The 12,432-nt window shown below is 43.4% G+C and overlaps 1 protein-coding gene across 3 annotated transcripts in view; it reads left to right on the top strand.

The window, feature by feature from the left end:
* FASTKD2 (FAST kinase domains 2) overlaps positions 1 to 12,432 on the top strand; it is a 226,557-nt gene that overhangs the window by 75,100 nt on the left and 139,025 nt on the right. For all 3 annotated transcript variants that reach the window (XM_033946230.1, XM_033946231.1, XM_033946229.1), the window contains one exon: positions 11,395 to 11,518. In XM_033946230.1, coding sequence (XP_033802121.1) covers positions 11,395 to 11,518 — 124 coding nt within the window. The remainder of the gene's footprint in view (positions 1 to 11,394; positions 11,519 to 12,432) is intronic.

The raw sequence follows: 12,432 nt of genomic DNA, 5'->3' as shown, positions 1-12,432 counted from the left end.
GCGGAGCAGGGGGGTGTTGCCAGGTGCAGGTAGAAGGGAGAGGGCCAGATGCAGGACTCGTGAGTGAGGGAGCAGAAGAGAGAGAGAAAGAGAGAGGGGAGGGAAACAAAAGGAAATATTTCATACTGGGCTGGGCCGGAGTGGAGGGAGGGTGGAAAGATTCTGGCAGTAACAAAGGAAAAGGGGGGAAAACTGAAAATGGAGATAGTGACACAAAGAAGAGAAAGGGTAAGCAGGACCTACTGAATAAGGATAGAGATACAGAGGGGACATGAAGAGGAGGTGAAAAAGAGACATAGAAGTAATGCTGAAAAAGTGGGGGGGGGGGAGATAAAGACATTGAAAGGGCAAATGGTGAATATGGGGTAAAGACAAGGACAGAGACAAATGAAGATTCTGAAAAAGTGGTGAGATAGGGATATAGGTGAGATGGACACAAAGAAGGGTGATGCTGGAAAATAGGTGGAATGGTAATTCTGACAGACACAGAAGGGAAATGCTGGATCAAGGAGAGATGGGGCTCAGGCTGGATGGAATGAGGAGAAATGCCTTGTTGGCCCGGAACTTCCTCTCCTACGTCAGAATTGACGTCAGGGAGCGGAATGCTGGTCAGCGCGACGCTTCTGCAGGGAAAGCTTGGGACAGCGGTGGCTTGGGGACTATTCCCCGATGGCGGTGGCAGCAAACCGAGTGGCTTGGGGGAGGGCACGGAGAAAGAAAGAAAGGGGGCAGACAGAGAGACAGAAAGAAGGGGGAACAGGGAGACAGAAAGAAAAAGTTGGGGGAGAGAATGAGGTCTGGAGGAGAGGAAACATACAGGAGGCTGAAAGAAAGGAAGAAAGATTGGATGCACAGTCAGAAGAAGAAAGTGCAACCAGAGACTCATGAAATCACCAAACAGCAAAGATAGGAAAAATGATTTTATTTTCAATTTAGTGATCAAAATGTGTCTGTTTTGAGAATTTATATCTGCTGTCTATATTTTGCACTATGGCTCCCTTTTACTAAACCGCAATATTGTTTTTTAGCGCAGGGAGCCTATGAGCATTGAGAGCAGCGCGAGGCATTCAGCGTAACTCCCTGTGCTAAAACCTACTATTGTGGTTTAGTAAAAAGGGAGGGGGTGTATTTGTCTATTTTTGTATTTTGTTACCGAGGTGACATTGCATAGAGTCATCTGCCTTGGGAAATGTATATGGCAGATATCTTTGTTTTGTGTTCAAAAGAAAAGGAAATGCATTTCTGGTTTTATTTCTACAGTGTTGAAGTACTTGTTGGCCCTTGCTGTGACTGGTGGGGATCCCCAAGCACCGCCAGCAGAGGACCTCCTCTAGAGATGGTCAGAACTCCCCTCCACCAAGCGCAGCAGTTGCTGGCAGCATCCATGAGCCACTGAGGTGCCAGCATCTGTGACTCAGGGACGCTACTGCTGCCTGCCAAGCTTGGCAAAAGGGACCCCAGGCCAACTGCAAAGGAAGTCCTCAGCTGACAGTTTGTGGGTTCTCATCAGCTGAGTATTTATATTTTATATTTACATTAGAGGTTCTGGTAGAAACCCATTTACAAAGTATGTATTCTTCCCAATTAATATTTCCAAATTAATAGTCTCTTTGCTTATTTGTAAATGGGTCTCTACCAGAGCCTTTAATTCAGTAGCATAATTAAATAAAATAACTATTTCTGAAGTTTATAGGGAAGGATGGTGACGGAGGGGATTCCTCGCGGGGACGGGTGGGGACGGAGGGGATTCCTCGCGGGGACGGGTGGGGACGGAGGGGATTCCTCGCGGGGACGGGTGGGGACGGAGGGATTCCTCACGGGGACGGGTGGGGACGGAGGGATTCCTCACGGGGACGGGTGGGGATGGGTGGGATTTTGGCGGGGACGGGTGGGGACGGGTGGGATTTCTGTCCCCGCGCAACTCTCTAGTGTGGAACCGACGTTGATTCAGCATGTATTTTTCAAAGAATGGCTTAAGGGAAATGGGTAAAACAGGGTGGAGAAGGATGCTGAAAGCACATGGGGAAGACAAAGGGTTGGAGAAGGACGCTGAAAGGCCATGGGGAAGACGGGGGGGGAGAAGGATGCTGAAAGGACATGGGGAAGGCAGAGGTGGGAGAAGGACACTGAAAGCACATGTGGAAGACAGGGGGGAGAAGGATGCTGAAAGGACATGGGGAAGACAGAGGGGGGAGAAGGACACTGAAAGCACATGGGGAAGACAGAGGGGGAGAAGGACGCTGACAGGACATGGGGAAGATGGGGGGGAGAAGGACGCTGAAAGGAAATGGGGACGAGAGAGTGGGGAGAAGATGCTGGCAGGGAAGAAGACAGAGATGCCAGACTATGGGGGGAGCGGAGGGAAGAAGATGGGTGCCAGACCAATTTGGAAGGGGGAAAAAGGGAGAGGCACAGTAACAGAGCAAATGGAAGACGCAGAGAGAAGAGAGACAATGGATGGAAGGAATTGAATGAGAACATGAGGAAAGCAGAAACCAGGCACAAAGGTAGGAAAAAAATTCTTGTTTTTTTTTGCTTCAGGATAAAGTAGTATATTAGTTGTGTTGATAAAAATTTATAAACATTAGAGGCTCTGGTAGAAACCCGTTTACAAAGTATGTATTCTTCCCAATTAATATTTCCAAATTAATAAAGTCTTTGCTTATTTTTAAATGGGTTTCTACTAGAGCCTTTAATTCAGTAGCATAATTAACTGAAATAACTATTTCTGACGTTTATAGGGACGGGTGGGGACGTAGGAGATTCCTCGCGGGGACGGGCGGGGACGAAGGGGATTCCTCGCGGGGACGGGTGGGGATGGGTGGGAGTCCTCACAGGGACGGGTGGGACTTTGGTGGGGGCGGGTGGGGACGGGTGGGATTTCTGTCCCCGCGCAACTCTCTAGTCTGTACTAGCACAGCTTCTTTTTAACATATTTATTAATGGAATAGAGATGGGAATATATTTTTTTTATTCAGTTTTCTATAATGTTCTCCCATGGGAGCTTAGAATGGTTTACATTAATTTATTCAGGTACTCAAGCATTTTTCCCTATCTGTCCCAGCGGGCTCACAATCTGTCTATTGTATCTAGGAGCAATGGAGGAATTATGAGTTGCCTAGGATCACAAGGAGCAGTGTGGGTTTGAACCCATAACCTCAGGGTGCCAAGGCTCTAACCATGTTGCACACTCTCCACAGATGACATTTAATGTAAGCAAGTGCAAAGTGATGCTTGTAGGAAAGGAAAACCAAAACTATATCTAGATGTCATCATAGATATGTTGAAACCTTCAGCTCAGTGTAAAGCAGCAGATAAGAAAGCAAATAGAATGTTAGGAATTATCAGGAAAGGAATGGAAAACAAAGATGAAAATGTTTAATGCTCTTGTATTGATCTGTGGTATGGCTGCAACAAGAATACTATGTGCAATTCTGGTTGCCATATCTCAAAAAAAGATATAAGAACATAAGAATTGCCGCTGCTGGGTCAGACCTGTGGTCCATCGTGCCCAGAAGTCCGCTCATGCAGTGGCCCTCTGGTCAAAGACCAGCACCCTAACTGAGACTAGCCCTACCTGCATACATTCTGGTTCAGCAGGAACTTGTCTAACTTTGTCTTGAATCTCTGGAGGGTGTTTTCCCCTATGACAGACTCCAGAAGAGCGTTCCAGATTTCTAACACTCTCTGGGTGAAGAAGAACTTCCTTATGTTGGTAAGGAATCTATCCCCTTTCAACTTTAGAGAGTGCCCTCTCGTTCTCCCTACCTTGGAGAGGGTGAACAACCTGTCCTTATCTACTAAGTCTATCCCCTTCAGTACCTTGAATGTTTTAATCATGTCCCCTCTCAGTTTCCTCTCTTCAAGGAAGAAGAGGCCCAGTTTCTCTAATCTTTCGCTGTAAGGCAACTCCTCCAACCCCTTAACCATCTTAGTTGCTCTTCTCCGGACCCTTTCGAGTAGTACCATGTCCTTCTTCATGTATAGTGGAAATAGAAAAGGTACAAATCACTTCCACATAGGTGGTACACTATGGTAAAGCGGAAAGGCAGCAGTTGCGTCACTTTATGGAATCCTGGGATCTGATTGATTTTTGGAGACACCAGCATCCCAGGGATGTTAATTATACTTATTCCTCCTATTCCAAGATCGATCTTTCCCTATGTATCACTAATTAATTGTGTACATCGATTGTATGTTTACCTGTATAAATTGTTTTATTTTGTCCCCCCCCCAAAAAAAAATTTTTTTTTATTTGTTATACGCATTGAAAATATTTGATATTGCGTTTATATCAAAATTTTAATAAACTTGAAACTTGAAACCTGCTTCCCGCTGTAAGAACTTCATCTACTGAGTCTAGCGTATGGTCAGATAACACTCTGATTTGGTTTAGTTTAGCACTTAAGCCCCCATTGCTGGGAAGGAGATATTGGCAACTGGACGATAATCTCCTTCTGGACCCTACAGCAATTGAGCAAAGATCTATAGGAATATTTTCAACTTAATGATATCCTCAAGACCTTGTGGGAGAGTTTGTAAGCAGTATCGAGAGGTAAAATCACAGGTCTGGGAGCCCACTCTGGAGGGCTCAGGCACAGAGGTCCTTGGATCTCCAGACCCGCATCTGTCAATTAGAATGGGAGCGTAAGGGCCGGTGGCTTCCCCCTGTTAAAGAATCCCTTATAGCCAGTTGGATTTACAGGCTTTGGAATTGGAGGATAGGAGTACTTTGAAACTGCCAACAGAGCTGGTAGACTACTGGCCCATAAATTGAAAAAGAAACAGGCTAGAAATATTCTCTCTCGGGTACTTGGGGCGCAGGGCAAGTATTGTACCACTTCTGAGCAAGTTCAACAAGTGTTTACTCATTATTATCATGCCTTATATCAACCTGAATAGCGGCCTCCAAGGACCGAGATCCAGTCCTTTTTAGATCGGGTTCATCTGCCACATCTTACTTTATCCCAGGACATGCAGGCAGCATATTCTCACATGTGGGTGACATCATCCAGTATGGACAGCTTTAAAAGTGTATTACCATTTGTATTTAGAAACTTCATGACTGCTTGCTCCACACATGCGCTAGTGCCTTCCCGCCTGACGTAGGCTTGCAATACCTCAGTTCTTTGTTTGCCTACCCATTCTGGTTTTTCTTCTTCTGTTTTGTTTAAGCAAATTTTTCTTTGAGTTTCATTAAGTTGTTTTATTTTAAAAATCAAAAACGTTTCTTTAAATTTCAGTCCATTTTTTCCTCAGGCTCTGCTTCGGGGTTTTTTTTCTCTTTTCGGTGGCCATCTTTATTTGGCCGTCGCCTTTACAAGAACTCCATGCTGTTAAGTAGAAGCCTCAATTATTCTTTCTACATGTCTCTGTATCTGCAACAACATATGTGTTGGTTATCCAATTTCTAACAATATATTCCTTCAGAACACCTTTTTGAATACCAGCGCTCTATACATACTCTTTCTCAAACTGCAACATATATTCCACATTCATTCTTGGATGCTGTTGAAATCTCCTCTAGAGATGCCATGAGGCACTTAGCTTGGCTCAGACTCTCTGACATTGACAACAATCTCCAGAATTGGCTGACTAATGTTCATGTTTGGGAAAGGAGCTGTTTGGTGAGCCTGTAGAGACAGCAGCACAACAGCTAGCTCAGCATGAACTGACCTGGAATACTTTGAACAAGAAAAAGTCTAAGTCTTGTTCTCAAAAATCTTCTGTAAAGCCCAGATTTGTTAATCTTCAACCATCTTCTCCTTCATCATCTAATTCTGGGTAGTCTCAGCAATAGAAGTAACGACTTCTATGACAATTCTCATCACTTGATGAACATAAGAATAGCCTTACTGGTTCAGACCAATGGTCCATCAAGCCCTGTAACCCGTTCTCACAGTGGCCAGTCCAAGTCACTAGTACCTGGCCAAAACCCAAAGAGAAGCAAAATTCCATGCTACCAGTCTAGAGCAAGCAGAGGCTTCCCACATGTCTTAATAACAGACTATGGACTTTTCCTCCAGGAATTTGTCCAAACCTCTCTTAAAACCTGCTAGGCTATCCACCTTTACCACAACTTCTGGCAATGGATTCCAGAGCTTAACTATTCTCTGAGTGAAAAAATATTTCCTCCTATTGGTTTTAAAAGTATTTCCCTGCAATTTCATTGAGTGTTCCCTAGTCTTTGAAATTTTTGATGGAGTGAAAAATTGATTCAATTGTACCCGTTCTATTCCACTCAGGATTTTGTAGGCTTCAATCATATCTCCCCCCAGTCTTCTCTTTTCCTGGCTGAAGAGCCCTAACCTTTCCAGTCTTTCCTCATATGAGAAGAGTTCCATCCCCTTTAACATCTTGGTCACTCTTCTTTGAACCTTTTCTAGCGCCGCTATATCTTTCTTGAGATAAGACCACCCATTGCTTTAATTTTTACCATATCTTCAGTAGGACTTTGAGTATTACTCCCCCTTTTTTGTTATTACACTTCCTCGGGAGGATCACCCTCTTCATTTCTTTCATATCATGAGCTGTTCATAATGGGTTTCATTTACAGTTCTTTGATTCCCAACAGTATTTCTCAAGGTCTACGCTGCAATTTTTCATTTTTGGGAACTTTATCAACATCTTGAATCCGTTTGGTGGTCTGTTTCTTCTTGTCTCAGCAGAGCTGAGGAGTAGTCTAGTAGTTAGTGCAGTGGACTCAACTAAGAGATATAAGTTCAGATCCATCTGTAAATTTAATGCCTCCCTCGAGGGGTGCTCGCAACAACAGTCAACAATCCTGTTTTCTTCACAGTTTGGAATCGACACCAGCTTGTCAAAGTCTCAGCTTCCAACTCTTCAATTCATAGAGGTCCTGCTCAGCACCATTCAGCTCAGGGCACTCCTACCTCAGCAAAGGCAATATGATTCAACTTTGCAACCGGATTTCACAACTTCAGTCCATCCTAGCAGGGGGACAGTGGTGCTATTGGGTCACATGACATCCATAGTCCATATGTCTCCCTTTGTGAGACTTCATCTCAAGACATCTCGGTGGTCCCTAGCCTCCCAATGGCCTAAAGCTCTACATCCACTCTCACAAGAGATTTCAGTCACATCTTCTTCCTACTACTTCAGCTTAGTATCAAAGAACCAATGCCCCTGCAAATCTTTCCATCTCCTCTCACGCAGAGTCAGGGATATCTTCAGTCTTTGCACCTGACAGCTTAGGGATAACATCAGCTGTCTGGCGTGTTGGTAGCACTGATGTGTAGAAGGTTTTCTGGAGGCCTATAAAACAAGTGGATGTGATTTCTTGCTTGGTACTCTTCATCATCATGATGCTTCATCCTCATCTATATTTTCCGTATTGGATTATCTTATACGTTTATCCAACTCTGGTCTTAAAACTACTTCAATTAGAGTTCATCTCAGTCCTATCAATGCTTTTCATGGACCACTCAATGGTAAACCTCTGACTGCTCATCCTCTCGTATCCAGATTCATGAAAGGACTTTTCAGTATCAAACCATCTTTCAAACCACCTCCAGTGGTTTGGTATCTTAATGTGGTTCTCTCTAGACCAGTGGTTCCCAAACCTGTCCTGGGGGACCCCCAGCCAGTCAGGTTTTCAAGATATCCCTAATGAATATGCATGAGAGAGATTTGCATACCTGTTACTTCCATTATATACAAATCTCTCTCATGCATATTCATTAGGGATATCTTGAAAACCTGACTGGCTGGGGGTCCCCCAGGACAGGTTTGGGAACCACTGCTCTAGACTCGTGAAGGCTCCTTTTTAACCAATGTCTTCAGCTCATCTCAGATATCTCTCTCGGAAAGTGGTCTTTCTCCCTTACATCTGCTTGTCAAGTGAGTGAGCTTCATGCGCTGGTGGCAGATCTACCTTTTATACTGTTCCACGACAAAGTAGTACTTCGCACCCATCCGAAGTTCCTTCTAAAAGTAGTCACTGAATTTCATCTCAGTCGATTCTTTCCCAAACCTTATTCTCATCCTGGAGAAATGGCTCTTCATACTTTGGACTGCAAATGAACCTTGACTTACAGAAGGGATCTCAAAGTCCCTCCTTGAGGGCCACAATCCAGTTGGGTTTTCAGGATTTCCCCAATGAATATGCATTGAAGCAATGCATGCACATAGATCTCATGCATATTCATTGGGGAAATCCTGAAAACCCGAATTGATTGCGGCCCTCAAGGAGGGACTTTGAGACCCCTGGCTTACAGTGAACTCAGCCACATAGGACATCTTCTCCTCTGTTCATCTCATTTGATCCTAACAAGTTGGGACAACCTGTATACAAGAGAACTATTTCTACATGGTTGGCGGCTTTTATTGCCTTCTGTTATGCTCAGGCTGGACTGCAACTGGGGGGTCCTGCTATAGCACACAAAGTCCGAGCTATGGCAGCTTCAGTTGCTTTTTTACATTTCACTTTTATATATGAGATCTGTAAAGCTGCTACTTGGTCCTCATTTCATACATTCATATCTCACTACTGTCTGAAATTTTTTTCCAGACGGGATGGTCACTGGCCAAGCACTATTGCAGAATTTATTTTCTTAAAGGCCAACACTTCCTCCATCCCATTGTAGTAAGCTAGGAAGTCCCACATGTGAGAATATGCTGCCTGTTTGTCCTAGAATAAAGCACAGTTACTTACCATAACAGGTGTTATCCAGGGACAGCAGGCAGATATTCTCACAACCCACCCTCCTCCCCTGGTTGGCTTCTTAGCTTGCTTACAGAACTGAGGTACCGCGAGCCTATGTCGGGCAGGAAGGCACTCATGCATACGGGCAGTTGTGAAGTTTCTAAAAACTTAAAGTAGCAATGCACTTTTAAAGCTGTCCGTACCGGGGTTCCATGAATGACGTCATCCACCTATTACAGTAAGTAACTGTGCTTTAGGGACGACAGAAGAGCTGTCCATACCAATCTCAGGATTGCTTGGGCCATTAAGGATATGTCCATGGGCGAGTCCCCTGGATTGGATGGCTTCACTGCAAAATTTTACAAATTATTATGTTCCTCCCTAATTAAGCCTTTACAACAATTTCTTAATGGGCTAGTTTAGATGCCAGCCCATTCGGCATTGTTGGCCAAAGTGAACAATATATAACAGATGTCTAAGATGACAGCTCTCCGGAATAATCACTTAACTCTCTATCATAAGACCCGAGATACATATAGCACTTGGCAACAAGCTCACTCTGAGTCTGCAGATTTACTATAATGGTTGTTTTATTGCTCTTATTTTAGTAGTGTCCTTCTTGCACACATTCTTTAATTTGAATTGATGGGGATGGGGGGTTCTTTTGTTGGGGGGAGAAGGGGTACACAGCTGTGTTGTATCATATTTTTTGCTCCTGACCATAAGACGCATCCTAGATTTAGAGGAGGAAAACAAGAAAAAACCCCATTATGAACCAAATTCTCCCTGCCAGACTCTGCACCCAACCCCACACTCCTTGCCAAGCTCTGCACCCTGTCTCCCCTCCCTGCCAGGCTCTGTACCCTGTCCCATCTCTGGTGGTCTAGTGGTAAGCCGGGACAGGGCAGACAGGCTTAGTGGCTGGCAGGGGCAGGTAGGCGGGCAGGGGCCACCCCCCTTAACTTAATTCCTCAATGCAGTTTGATCAGAGCTGTCATAAGAAATTGTTCCATGTCTCTGGGAGAGCTGCCTAGGATTGGGGCAGCCAAAGAGCGCGTAGCTGGAGCTTAAGCTGATGGCTCTCTGTGGCTGAGGACATGCTGGGGCTCTGGCCTATCCAGGGGCAGCACCGGCAACTGGTAACATAGGGTACTTCCATTGAACAGGTCTCCAAGTGAGGACCTGACCCGCAACTCCCCCCGGTTCCCCTCCCAAAAAATAAAAGAAACATGTATCCACCCTGCCCTCTTAAATTTTATTTTAACATATGGGGTTCTAAACCTACAAAAAAAAAAAAGTCTACTTGTGGAAAGGAAATCAAAATGACACGGACACAATTATCTTTAAAAAAAGTAAAAATCTGGACGGCGCTAATGAATGAAAGCTTGGCTGGGACCTGCTGCCCCTCCCCCTCAGTTCTGGGCCGGCTAGGACTGCTCTTTATTAGTCAATAGGTGGACAGATGGGAGTTTGGTGCTGTGTGTGCTCGACTGTTCCAGCCCCAGTTGCTCACCTCATGGGCCAGGTGGGAAGTGGAGCCGATCAGCAGCACGGCAAGAAGTGCTGGCGGCGGGACGGCTATAATAACGGTGGCTTCTTCTCCTTCACTGAGCAGCGTGGGACAAGGCAGGAAGTGAAAAGCTCATGTCTGCCTTCTGCATTGCTCTGCCGCTCGGGAGTCAGCCAGAGGGAAGGGCAGAAGGCTAAAAGCTCCTGCCCTACAGCGCTGGACTGCCAGAGGAATTAAGATAAGGAGGTGGGTGGGTATTCGCTCCATAAGACGCACCCTTATTTCCACCCACTTTTTGGGGTGAAAAAAGTGCATCTTATAGAGCGAAAAATATGGTAATTATTTTCACTGGGCTTGTGCCGAAGAGTATCTGTGCATCAGTTCTGGCTATTCATCTGTGTACAGTGTATGTGTAAGCTAATGTATATGTAATATGTTTGAATATATTAATAAATAATTTAAAAAAAAAGAAAAGGTACAGTGAAGGACAACAAAAATTATAAAAGGGATGGGACGACTTCCCTATGAGAAAAGGCTAAAGTGGCTAGGGTTCTTCAGCTTGGAGAAGTGATGGCTCAGGGGTGATATGATAGAGGTCTATAAAATAATGAGGGGTGTGGAACAGGTAGATACAAATTACTTGTTTACTTTTTCCAAAAATACTAGAACTAGAGGTCATTCAATGAAATTACTAAGTGGTGGATTTAAAGCAAACTGGAGAAAATATTTCTTCACTCAATATGTAATTGAACTCGAATTTGTTGCCACAGAATGTGGTGAAAGCAGAGTTTAAAAAATGTTTGGATAATTTCCTAAAAGAATAGTCCATAAGCCATTATTAAGATGGACTTGGGAAAATCCACTGCTTATTCCTAGGATATGCAGCATAAAATCTGTTTTACTCTTTGGTATCTTTCCAGGTGTTTATGAACCTTAGTTAGCCACAGTTGGAAACAGGATACTAGGCTTAATGGACCTTCGGGTCTGTCCCAGTTTAGCACCTCTTATGTTATTATGTAATGTTACTGACAGGAAGGTATCAGATCTCCTTATTTCTAGAGTGTTTGCTATGTCTCTCTGATCATTCTTTTTTCCACTGGGGATTCTAGGGGTAAAATTGAATGATTTGACTGCACTGATGATCGCTGTCTCCCTTTGAAAGATGACTGAGAAGGGCTTGAAATTTAAATGCATTTTACTGTGGTTTTTTTTCTTGTAGTACAAAGCTATGAGCATCATGGACCAGTTTTCCCGCCCAAACTGTGAGCATATGTTTACCACATTGGCTAAAATACATTTCCTCTCCCTTCCGATTCTGAGTAACTGTAGTAACAGAATTATTCGTAAGTAAAAAGATATTTATTTTTGCTGCTTTGGTATTTAGATTTAGATTTTTGTACTACCTTTTCATCCAAATACTACTACTATTACTACTATTTATTATTTCTATAGTGCAACCACATGTACACAGCACTGTACATTAAACATGCAAGAGATGGTCCCTGCTCTAGGATCTTATGTTTTCCTCCTCAACCTGGTCATATTACCCACAGTGAAGCATGAACACCTCATGAAATGTGCGGAACACATATAAAACTACCAATATTATCCTGATCATTGGAAAGTTGCTTATTTAGTATGGTTGAAATAATAAATATGATTACATTTCAGACAAAGAAGAGTAAATTTTGGAGTACGTGGAATGCTGCTCTTGGTGGTTTTAATGTAATAAATAAAGCTTGAAAACCACTGGTTTTATAGCATTTGAAAGGCCTTCAAGCAGTCTTCTTACTAAATGTGCAAGAATCGCACCATTTGTTAAGGGGCCTGGGTGTTCAAAGTGTGTGTTAACTTCTATACTGGATAAGTGTATTATTGGAAAAATTAGTGAAAAATATATGCAGGAATTTCCCAGAAAATTTCCACAATGTTAAATCTAAGAACTTTAGTAAAATGCTTCTGGTACTGCGTAGGAGCCCTCTAAACCCAGTGCATCTTATGTCACTGGGGCCCAGCTAGAGAAACATCTATAAAAATAATAGTAATGCAGCCTTTCACTGTTGTCACTGAGTGTTAAAAAATTGATGTTCAAATGTAATCAAGAGTCTCTTATTCTATATTAACATTTATTTATTTATTTTATTAAAAAATTTTCTATACCATTTAAAACTAAATGGTTTACATAATTCACATTTTCTATCTATGGGGAGAAACCCAATAGTCCTCTGTGATAATAACTTAACACTTGACGGGGGAC

Source organism: Geotrypetes seraphini, chromosome 5 (genome assembly GCF_902459505.1).
Source record: "Geotrypetes seraphini chromosome 5, aGeoSer1.1, whole genome shotgun sequence".
Classification (NCBI taxonomy): domain Eukaryota; kingdom Metazoa; phylum Chordata; class Amphibia; order Gymnophiona; family Dermophiidae; genus Geotrypetes; species Geotrypetes seraphini.
The sequence above is the reverse complement of the archived record's forward strand: the minus strand, read 5'-3'. Positions and strand labels throughout refer to the sequence as shown.